Source organism: Platichthys flesus, chromosome 6, assembly GCF_949316205.1.
Source record: "Platichthys flesus chromosome 6, fPlaFle2.1, whole genome shotgun sequence".
Lineage (NCBI taxonomy): Eukaryota > Metazoa > Chordata > Actinopteri > Pleuronectiformes > Pleuronectidae > Platichthys > Platichthys flesus.
Genome location: NC_084950.1, coordinates 3,531,174 through 3,542,753, shown reverse-complemented (window position 1 = coordinate 3,542,753; position 11,580 = coordinate 3,531,174). Strand labels below are relative to the sequence as shown.

Below are 11,580 nucleotides of genomic sequence, written 5' to 3'. Positions count from 1 at the left end.
TGTAGTTATGCTTTGAAATATACCAATTACACATTAGGATCAACTTATGATATTGACAATTATTAACACTTGGCTTCCTTCCAACCAAAAGGGTAACACTCAGGACTGGTGGAACTCAAACTCGTAAAAAGGCAGAAAATAGACATGAAGCCAATAAAGATGCCTTAGGTTGTCATGCTTGTAAACCTGATTGAAATGAGAGCCTTTGAATAAAGCTGTATTGATTGAAATTAAAGAATATCTGCTCCTTCATTTGTGCGTAAGAGGGTAAATGGAAAACAGATCTTGCAGGCTGTGACATTCATTGTTGACTCAGTGGTAAAACATCCAAGGCAGCCACTGGGACATCAGACAGAACAGAATATTTTCTATAAATAAACATGTTATACAACTATAACTCATATATTTAAAGATACCACTGCATCTTGTGCACCTTTTCCCCTATGTATTTATTATTTGTTGTGCATAAAATAAAATCTTTGGATTGACAAGAAAATATTTCCAAATTGTTAAATTTAAATGAAATGCAAAACTAAACAAATAAAGAAATTTGGGACATGGTCTGGTATGTTTGCACAATAACTGTATAGGACTGTTTCAATAAATCTCCACTGAAACTCCTCCACACCCTATTTGGCATCAGTCCCATTTATAGCTTCAGCTGGGGGGCCAGTCAGTTCCAATATAAAGGGTCCAACAAGACACAGCAGCGTTGTAGCAGACCCCAGAAGACTCCTGCTTGAGGTAGACTCATCTTCTGTCTGTAAGACAGCATTTCAATATTTATGGACAATGTCTTTAAAATACTAATTAATCAGCAGTGGTTGTTAAACAAATGTAGGTTTAACACTATCATCATTAACTGGAAATGTGTTCTATGATTTCAACAGGATTGTGGAATATAACCGATCTTGAAGAGAGAGGGTCAGGTAAAGGCAACTGTTTTTTTTAATGAACTTTGAACTTATTTCATGAAAAAGATTTATTCAAGTTTTCCAGTTTTTGTTCAGAGAGTTGTAAAGGTTATAGTTATTCAGATCAATATTAACTAAACACAGGTCAAGTCACTTGTGGGGATGGACAGACATTGATTAAATATAGATAGGTTAATTAAGAAGTTCAATACAGATTTTTAGTCAGTTCAGTTACATCAGCTGATGATAGGAGGTTTGACACAGATAAATAACACTACTCTTATTTGCTATTCTCTCACAGAAGTAAACTGTCACCATGAGTACGGACGCGGAGATGGCCATTTATGGCAAAGCAGCCATATACCTGCGTAAGCCAGAAAGGGAGAGAATTGAGGCTCAAAGCGCACCTTTTGATGCCAAGACTGCCTGCTATGTGGCCGATGTCAAAGAGCTGTACTTGAAGGGAACAATCGTGAAGAAAGATGGTGGCAAAGTCACTGTCAAAGTCCACGACACTCAGGAGGTTTGTATCATAAAATAAGACTCAGCTGAAAGTAAAGTGTGTTCTCAGTTGTAAATGTAACCAATGTCCTGTTGCAGGAGAAGGTATTTAAAGAAGGCGATGTCCATCCAATGAACCCTCCCAAGTACGACAAAATTGAGGACATGGCCATGATGACCCATCTCAATGAAGCCTCTGTCCTGTATAACCTCAAAGAGCGTTATGCAGCATGGATGATCTACGTAAGACAATCTTTAAAGTGCAATAAGTTATATTGAAATCAAAAACTAAACATGGAGTTAACTGTTTATCTCTATGTACACTTTCAGACCTACTCTGGGTTGTTCTGTGCCACTGTTAACCCTTACAAATGGCTCCCAGTGTACGATGCTGAAGTTGTAAATGCCTACAGAGGCAAGAAGCGTATGGAGGCTCCACCCCACATCTTCTCCGTCTCTGACAACGCTTATCAGTACATGCTTACTGGTATGTCCATAATGTAGAATTTGTATACAGTATACAGAATGATGTTTCACTGTAAGAAATGTGTTAAATTCATTTGGTTTCTATGTTCACAGATAGGGAAAACCAGTCTGTCTTGATCACGTAAGTTCATATCTGTCGACTTTTTTTGAGACTCAAATATGTTGAGCAACTTCTTATAAGTCTGTGTTCATACCCAGTGGAGAATCTGGTGCTGGAAAGACTGTGAACACGAAACGTGTCATCCAGTACTTCGCCACAATCGCAGTGGCAGGAGGAGAAAAGAAGAAGGATACCAGCAAGATTCAGGTGTGTGGTGATGACCTCATTGAGTCCAAGTAAACTAGAGTATAAATTGTGAAAGAAGGTTATTTTCTTTTCTGATTTAATTTCTAAACTTGGATTATAGGGGTCACTGGAGGATCAGATTATTGCAGCCAATCCCCTGCTGGAGGCCTACGGTAATGCCAAAACTGTGAGGAATGACAACTCTTCTCGCTTTGTAAGTATGGGGTTACTTTGTACAAGACAAGATTCTTGTTAGACATTGGTTATTTGGGGAGATTACAACAATTTCTATCTTCTAAACAGGGTAAATTCATCAGAATCCATTTCGGCACAACTGGCAAACTGGCCAGTGCTGACATTGAGACATGTAAGTAACAATCCACATAGCAAGTGTAGATTACTGAAATTCAGGACTGACCAGGTTGTGACTGATGATCAACATTTGTAGATCTGCTGGAGAAGTCAAGAGTGACATACCAGCTTTCTCAAGAGAGAGGCTACCACATCTTCTACCAGATGATGACAAACCACATACCGGGGATAGTTGGTAAACAGATTAAGCTATTGCATGATTTTAAACATATGCTGATTTTTTTGGGGGAAAAACTACATTTAATCTTCATTACGTTTTTAATCTTCAGAGGCGGCACTCATCACAACCAACCCCTACGACTTCCCCTTGATCAGCATGGGTCAGATCACTGTGGCCAGCATTGATGACAAAGTTGAGCTGGAAGCCACTGATGTGAGTGATCAAGGTTTTAATATTTACCATATTGCAAACATCTGATGTGTATGATATCTAAAGTGATCTTATTAATGTATATTTCCAAGGTGGAGAATTGTTGTAAAATATTTATCTTCTGAACACAGAATGCTATTGATATCCTGGGCTTCACTGGTGAGGAGAAGATGGCCATCTACAAGTTTACTGGTGCTGTGATCCACCATGGTAACATGAAGTTCAAGCAAAAGCAGCGTGAGGAGCAGGCTGAACCCGATGGCACAGAAGGTGACTATCTGAAATAATATCAAAGTGAACAGCAGATGTTCTCAATCACACAAGTTTTTGTTCTGTCATGGACACACATATATTCACAATACTACATAATAAATAATGAAACCATTTTCAGATGCTGACAAGGTTGCTTACCTGTTGGGTCTGAACTCCGCTGACATGCTGAAGGGTCTGTGCTATCCCAGAGTGAAGGTCGGAAATGAGTATGTCACCAAGGGACAGACTGTACCTCAGGTAAACATAAAGTTTTAATTTCTAATATCCTAGTGAATTTTTTTTTTATAATGACACACACACATATATATATATATATATATATATATATATATATATATATAAAGAAAAAAGTTATTTGTACAAAACATGATATAAATAAACAGCACTAATGGCACAGTGGAGCATTAACTGAGGCCAAAGGCCTTCGTGAACAGTGGGTGTTTGAGTCGTTTTTTAAGCTGTCAGGTGATGTATAGAGATTGAGATGTACTGGCTGTGTTATGTTTTTCTTGACTATTAAGTTTATACCTATATAGGGTATCCAGTAGCACAGCATTTTACAAAACAACTATACAGAAGCGTACAGGGAAAAAATATTTTTACATTCTTCTTAAGGTGAACAACTCAGTGACTGCCCTGGCCAAGTCCATCTATGAGAGGATGTTCTTGTGGATGGTCGTCCGTATCAACCAGATGTTGGACACTAAGCAGTCAAGAAACTCCTATATTGGTGTTCTGGATATCGCCGGCTTTGAAATCTTTGATGTAAGCCTCATATTCTGCAACTCATAATTAAAATGAGACAAAGTTTTTCCTGTTGTCTATGAGCATCAGGCTGACTATTTGTCACCTCACAGTTCAACACCTTGGAGCAACTGTGCATCAATTTCACCAATGAGAAACTGCAACAGTTCTTCAACCACACCATGTTCGTCCTGGAGCAAGAGGAGTACAAGAAGGAGGGTATTATCTGGGAGTTCATTGACTTCGGTATGGACTTGGCCGCCTGCATTGAGCTGATTGAAAAGGTAAACACCATTTTTATGATTCTATTGTATGAAATTCTCCTAAAAAAAAACCAGTCACTTCATGATATACTTTATCTCTCTGTACTTTCATCTAGCCCATGGGCATCTTCTCCATCCTTGAAGAGGAGTGCATGTTCCCTAAGGCTGATGACACATCCTTCAAGAATAAGCTCTATGATCAGCATCTTGGCAAGACCAAAGCATTTGAGAAGCCAAAACCTGCAAAGGGCAAGGCTGAGGCCCACTTCTCCCTGGTGCACTATGCTGGTACAGTGGACTACAATATCTGTGGCTGGCTGGACAAGAACAAGGACCCACTGAATGAGTCTGTTCTGCAGTTGTACCAGAAGTCATCAGTGAAACTGCTGGCTGGCCTGTATCCCCCTGTTGTTGAGGGTATGCCACACAATTAACTGTTCAATTAAAACATATTTTAATATTGTATTACTCTTTATTCAATGTAGCAATTTGACTCTGTATGTATTCAGTTTCTCACAAAAATAATTCTTCTTGAAATGCTCAACAGAGGCTGGAAAGAAGGGAGGCAAGAAGAAGGGAGGCTCTATGCAGACTGTGTCTTCACAGTTTAGGGTAAGCTTTGGCATTGAAAACCAAGAAATAACATCACACATTACGTTATACACAAACAACCATCTAACTCTTTTGCATCTACAGGAAAACTTGGGCAAGCTGATGACAAACTTGAGGAGCACCCATCCTCACTTTGTGCGTTGTCTGATTCCCAATGAGTCGAAGACTCCAGGTAAGATTTGAACTCTTTGGGGAATGCCATGTTTTTTTGTCAGTATGGTTTCAGTTCAGTGCTGGTTCAATGAGGAGTATAACTATTCACAAAAGTAATAATGAAATCTCTTATGAAATAGGACTGATGGAGAACTTCCTGGTCATCCACCAGCTGAGGTGTAACGGTGTGCTGGAGGGTATCAGAATCTGCAGGAAAGGTTTCCCCAGCAGAATCCAATATGGTGACTTCAAGCAGAGGTACCAATGAATATATTTATCACATCCAAAAATGTTGTCACAAACTCCAAAAAATACTTACAGAGACCAATATCTTCTTTATTAAAAGGTACAAGGTATTGAATGCCAGTGTCATTCCTGAGGGCCAGTTCATTGACAACAAGAAGGCTTCAGAAAAGCTGCTCGGATCAATTGATATTGATCATGACCAGTACAGATTTGGACACACAAAGGTAAGCACCATGTTTCCTTTTTTTATTGCTGGTATAAGTACAAAGGAGATTGATTTTTCTTATTCATTTTGTTTGTTTGTCTGATAATCAGCATTGTACCTCAAGGTTTATTAAATGTTTGAAGTAATTTGGTCTAAAATTAGACCCTGTACCTGGAGCAATTACTCATCAATGGTAGAGTTTCAAATCATCTATCTTATGTGTACATTAATAAAGCATTTTTGCCTCATGAGTCTTTAACAATTTAGGATACCTGAAGGTTCATTTATATTTTCTCTTTTCTGTTCAGGTGTTCTTCAAGGCTGGTCTGCTGGGTACCCTTGAGGAGATGAGAGATGAAAAGCTTGCAGCTCTGGTCACAATGACTCAGGCTCTGTGCCGTGCTTACCTCATGAGAAAGGAGTTCATGAAGATGATGGAGAGGAGGCATGTTGAAAACAATAAACTCTGGACACAAATACATGGGGTGAAAAATCAGCAAAAATTCTCATGACAAAAATTTCTCCTTCACAGGGAAGCCGTGTACACCGTCCAGTACAACGTGCGCTCATTCATGAATGTCAAACATTGGCCATGGATGAAGGTTTACTACAAGATCAAGCCTCTGCTGAAGACTGCTGAAACTGAGAAGGAGCTGTCTCAGATGAAGGAAAACTATGAAAAGATGACAACTGACTTGGCTACTGCCCTGGCCAAGAAGAAGGAACTAGAAGAGAAGATGGTGTCTCTTCTGCAAGAGAAGAACGATCTTCAGCTCCAAGTGGCATCCGTATGTAAATCATAGACGGTACTTGCAATTGTTCATGTTTTGTAGGTCAAATAATGATGGGCTCACACTTGATGTGTCAAACAATAACACAGGAAGGAGACAATCTGTCAGATGCTGAGGAAAGATGTGAGGGACTTATCAAGAGCAAGATTCAGCTGGAGGCCAAACTCAAAGAAACAACTGAGAGACTTGAGGATGAAGAGGAAATGAATGCTGAGCTTACTGCTAAAAAGAGAAAGCTGGAAGATGAATGTTCTGAGCTCAAGAAGGATATTGACGATCTGGAGCTTACATTGGCCAAGGTGGAGAAAGAGAAACATGCCACTGAAAACAAGGTTTGTAAATATGAAAATGTTAAGCATATCAAGTTAATTAATGTTTACTATGTGTTTAATCACATTTTACTTGCAAACATAGGTTAAGAACCTGACAGAGGAAATGGCCTCTCAAGATGAGAGCATTGCTAAGCTGAGCAAGGAGAAGAAAGCCCTTCAGGAGGCTCATCAACAGACTCTTGATGACCTGCAGGCTGAGGAAGACAAAGTCAACACTCTGACCAAAGCCAAGACAAAGCTTGAGCAGCAAGTCGATGATGTAAGTTTACAAAGTCACTTAGGTTGACAAAACCTGATTCTTTAGCATTATATTCACAATCTCAATGTCTCAATGTTCAGCTGGAGGGTTCTCTGGAACAAGAGAAGAAACTGCGTATGGACCTTGAGAGAGCCAAGAGGAAGCTCGAGGGAGATCTGAAACTGGCCCAGGAATCCATCATGGATCTTGAGAATGATAAGCAGCAGTCTGATGAGAAAATGAAAAAGTATCCAAATTTTGTTTCCCTCCCTATTATAAAATAACCATCATGTTTTTGGTCATGTTCAATAGCATGAATGAACTCTTACTATGAACTTTGTTGCTCTCACAGGAAAGACTTTGAAATCAGCCAACTCCTTAGTAAGATTGAGGATGAGCAGTCTTTGGGATCTCAGCTTCAGAAGAAGATCAAGGAGCTTCAGGTACATATTAAAACATATTGCTTTAAACACAACACAACATGCTTTCAAGTTTTTGTGGTTCACATTTAATGTTCACTAAACAATAAAATATATACTTGAAACAGGCCCGTATTGAGGAACTGGAGGAGGAGATTGAAGCTGAGCGTGCTGCTCGTGCCAAGGTTGAGAAGCAGAGGGCTGACCTCTCCAGGGAACTTGAGGAGATCAGTGAGAGGCTAGAGGAGGCTGGAGGTGCCACTGCTGCTCAGATTGAGATGAACAAGAAGCGGGAAGCTGAGTTCCAGAAGCTCCGTCGTGACCTTGAGGAGTCCACTCTGCAGCATGAAGCCACTGCTTCCGCTCTTCGCAAGAAGCAGGCTGACAGCGTTGCTGAGCTGGGAGAGCAGATCGATAACCTCCAGCGTGTCAAGCAGAAGCTTGAAAAGGAAAAGAGTGAATACAAAATGGAGATTGATGACCTTTCCAGCAACATGGAGGCTGTTGCCAAAGCAAAGGTACAAATAAAAGAAATATTAGAGTATTAATTGCATTTTTTATACATTAAAAAAAACAATAAATTAAATAATTGTGATAAAATGTAATCTTTGTTTTCTGTTAATTTTTTATTCAGGGAAATCTGGAAAAATTGTGCCGTACTCTTGAGGACCAACTTAGTGAACTGAAGACCAAGAATGATGAAACTGTTCGTCAAGCGAATGACTTGGGTGCACAGAAAGCCCGTCTCCTGACAGAAAATGGTATGCAAATGACAGCGATCTTCAGTTTGAGAAAGATCAAACAGAAACTGAAAAGAAACTAATGTTTTTTATTTTCACACAAGGTGAGTTTGGCCGTCAAATTGAAGAGAAAGAGGCTCTTGTGTCCCAGCTGACCAGAGGCAAACAGGCCTACACTCAACAGATTGAAGAGCTGAAGAGACAGATTGAAGAGGAGGTTAAGGTGAGAAAACTGTCAGTGTGTCCTGGCCTCGTTGAATAAGATTTAAAAGTTCTACACATTCAATAATATTTCTTATCCTAGGCCAAGAACGCTCTTGCCCATGGACTGCAATCAGCCCGCCATGACTGTGACCTGCTGAGGGAACAGTTTGAGGAGGAGCAGGAGGCCAAGGCTGAGCTGCAGCGTGGAATGTCCAAGGCCAACAGTGAGGTGGCTCAGTGGAGAACTAAGTATGAAACTGATGCTATTCAGCGCACTGAAGAACTTGAGGAGTCCAAGTGAGTAACATTCAAACAATTAAATTAACCGACTTTTTCTTTGCATATATTTTGTACATTTATCTGTAGAACATTACTTTAGTGTTTTTATTTAATTTGATATATGTAAGAATATCTGTAAAAGTTTCCAAGATATTTTTTTGAGAGAAAATTTGCAATTGTTCAAAGGAAAAAGCTGGCTCAGCGTCTGCAGGAGGCTGAGGAGCAGATTGAGGCTGTGAACTCCAAATGTGCTTCTCTGGAGAAAACCAAACAGAGGCTGCAGAGTGAGGTGGAGGACCTCATGATTGATGTGGAGAGGGCTAATGGGCTGGCTGCTAACCTGGACAAGAAGCAGAGGAACTTCGACAAGGTGGCCAATTCACACAATGTTTTTTTTTTACATGTCTTTGTATTGCTGAATATCTATCTGAACACAATAAATTGTGTTATTTAGGTGTTGGCAGACTGGAAGCAAAAGTATGAGGAGGGTCAGTCAGAGCTTGAGGGATCTCTGAAGGAGGCTCGTTCTCTCGGCACTGAGCTGTTCAAGATGAAGAACTCTTATGAGGAAGCTCTGGATCAGCTGGAGACCATGAAGCGTGAAAACAAGAACCTGCAACGTGAGTTCCCACTTCACAACGAGAATAATGTATTCGTATTTTTGTGTTTTATTTCCTACCTGAGTGTCTTTGATTATAATCAACATTTTGTGTTAGTGTTTCTATTTTACATTTCAAGGCTTGACAATATATAATGTTTTTCTTTCTGCAGAGGAGATCTCTGATCTGACTGAACAGATTGGTGAGACTGGCAAGAGCATCCATGAGCTGGAGAAGTCCAAGAAGCAGGTGGAGACAGAGAAATCTGAGATCCAGACAGCTCTTGAGGAGGCTGAGGTATGTTCGTTTTATCCAGGGAGATTTTCTGAGGAGAAAGTATTACAAATCTAGGACAATGCAGTATATTGGGCTGAAAGCCCTGACGATAAGGAGAAAAATCTAACTCTATGATGTCATCAGGGAACTCTGGAACACGAAGAGTCTAAGATCCTGCGTGTTCAGCTGGAGCTCAACCAGATCAAGGGTGAGGTGGACAGGAAGCTGGCAGAAAAAGATGAGGAGATGGAGCAAATCAAGAGAAACAGCCAGCGGGTGACTGACTCTATGCAGAGCACTCTGGATTCTGAGGTCAGGAGCAGGAACGATGCCCTGAGAATCAAGAAGAAGATGGAAGGAGACCTGAATGAGATGGAGATTCAGCTCAGCCATGCCAATCGCCAGGCTTCTGAGTCCCAGAAGCAGCTGAGGAATGTGCAGGCACAGCTGAAGGTATTGCTAGAAATACTGCTGTTGTACAAACTACAGTATAGTGAGTGCACCTACAGTTCATTTTGAGTTTCATTCGTGTATTTTCCTGCTGTCATTTCACTAGGATGCTCAACTCCATCTGGATGATGCTGTTAGAGCCGCGGACGACCTTAAGGAACAAGCTGCTATGGTGGATCGCAGAAACGGTCTGATGGTGGCTGAAATTGAGGAACTTCGAGTGGCTCTGGAACAGACAGAGAGAGGTCGCAAAGTCGCTGAACAGGAGCTGGTGGATGCCAGTGAGCGTGTTGGACTTCTGCACTCTCAGGTGAACAAATATACAGTACTTCGATATATAAAACCAATGAAACGTTATCTACTGGAAATGTTAATCACTTAAGTTACTTCATTTTTTCATCCTTTAGAACACAAGCCTTCTGAACACCAAGAAGAAGCTTGAGTCTGACCTGGTTCAGGTCCAGGGTGAAGTTGATGACACTGTTCAGGAAGCAAGGAATGCAGAGGAAAAGGCTAAGAAAGCCATCACTGATGTACGCTTACGTTTGTACTTATTATCAATATTTCTACTTTTTCATTTTTGGACGTTTTTAAAACCAAATATTGTGTTTTCCAGGCTGCGATGATGGCTGAGGAGCTGAAGAAGGAGCAGGATACTAGCTCTCACCTTGAAAGAATGAAGAAGAACCTGGAGGTGGCTGTTAAGGACCTGCAGCACCGCCTGGATGAGGCTGAGAACCTGGCCATGAAGGGTGGCAAGAAGCAGCTCCAGAAACTGGAGTCTAGGGTAAGAAAATAATGTTATAATTATACATGTTTAAAATAAGTTTAAAAAAAACATCAAAACACTCGTAACAAACTGAGAATGCATTTTTCTTTTTTTCAAAAGGTGCGCGAACTTGAGTCAGAGATTGACGCTGAACAGAGACGTGGAGCAGATGCTATTAAGGGTGTCCGCAAGTACGAGAGGAGAGTGAAGGAGCTCACCTACCAGGTAGAGTCACTTTGACATTTTATGTGTTTAGTACAAAAAAAGCAAATGTAATAATATACTTCCCTTTAAAACATGCAAATCTATGTATTTTCAACTACAGACTGAGGAGGACAAGAAAAACGTTTCCAGGCTGCAGGATCTGGTTGACAAGTTGCAGCTCAAGGTGAAGGCCTACAAGAGGCAGTCTGAGGAAGCGGTAAGGGCAAAACATACATTTTTAAACAATGACAACTCAATACGACATCATATTTCATGTGCAGTATATCTGCTGGTCATTTAACCATTTGCCCTGTTTTGTCTTCCAGGAGGAGCAGGCCAATGTCCACCTGTCCAAGTGCAGGAAGGTCCAGCATGAGCTGGAGGAGGCTGAGGAGCGTGCTGACATTGCAGAGTCCCAGGTCAACAAACTGAGAGCCAAGACCCGTGACTCCGGAAAGGTAAATCTACATTTCTGTGTGGTAAACAAATACAAATTGGAAATTATTGTGGCAGAAAATCAATGCAGGTGAAATTGTTTGAAAGGAACCTGATCAATCCTTTTTGTTTCTTGGTGTTTTTTAGGGTAAAGAGGCAGCTGAATAAAGCTCATCGGCTGATCACCTGTTTCAAATCATATAATATGAGGTGAAATATGCTTTCAAAATAAACTGTATTTTTTGCTCTGAAATTGATGTCTCTAATTTTATTTGCATCTTCCTGTTTCTTCTGAGAAACATTTTGTCCGTCCCCTCTTTTAAAGTCTCTTCCTGGGTCTTACCATCTCCATCAGATAAGATAAACTGTTTCAGGTACTTTTTCTTTATCTTTATCATTCAGGCATTCCCCTGTTGTTT

At 40.5% G+C, this 11,580-nt stretch overlaps 1 protein-coding gene across 1 annotated transcript; it reads left to right on the top strand.

The window, feature by feature from the left end:
• The first annotated feature begins 1,218 nt into the window (after positions 1–1,218).
• Positions 1,219–11,329, top strand: LOC133955021 (myosin heavy chain, fast skeletal muscle-like). Its single transcript, XM_062389659.1, has 39 exons — positions 1,219–1,437; positions 1,515–1,658; positions 1,746–1,902; positions 1,995–2,022; positions 2,100–2,208; positions 2,309–2,401; positions 2,491–2,554; positions 2,636–2,734; positions 2,829–2,932; positions 3,061–3,199; positions 3,321–3,439; positions 3,818–3,967; positions 4,060–4,230; positions 4,326–4,626; positions 4,757–4,821; positions 4,906–4,993; positions 5,115–5,232; positions 5,321–5,444; positions 5,734–5,870; positions 5,958–6,213; positions 6,306–6,548; positions 6,631–6,807; positions 6,888–7,033; positions 7,139–7,229; positions 7,334–7,723; positions 7,840–7,966; positions 8,050–8,168; positions 8,250–8,446; positions 8,615–8,798; positions 8,883–9,048; positions 9,200–9,324; positions 9,448–9,756; positions 9,860–10,063; positions 10,161–10,286; positions 10,370–10,540; positions 10,643–10,747; positions 10,848–10,943; positions 11,053–11,205; positions 11,309–11,329. The coding sequence occupies exons 1-39, from the start codon at positions 1,231–1,233 to the stop codon at positions 11,327–11,329; spliced, it is 5,823 nt and encodes a 1,940-aa protein (XP_062245643.1). The 5' UTR covers positions 1,219–1,230.
• Positions 11,330–11,580: the final 251 nt, after the last annotated feature.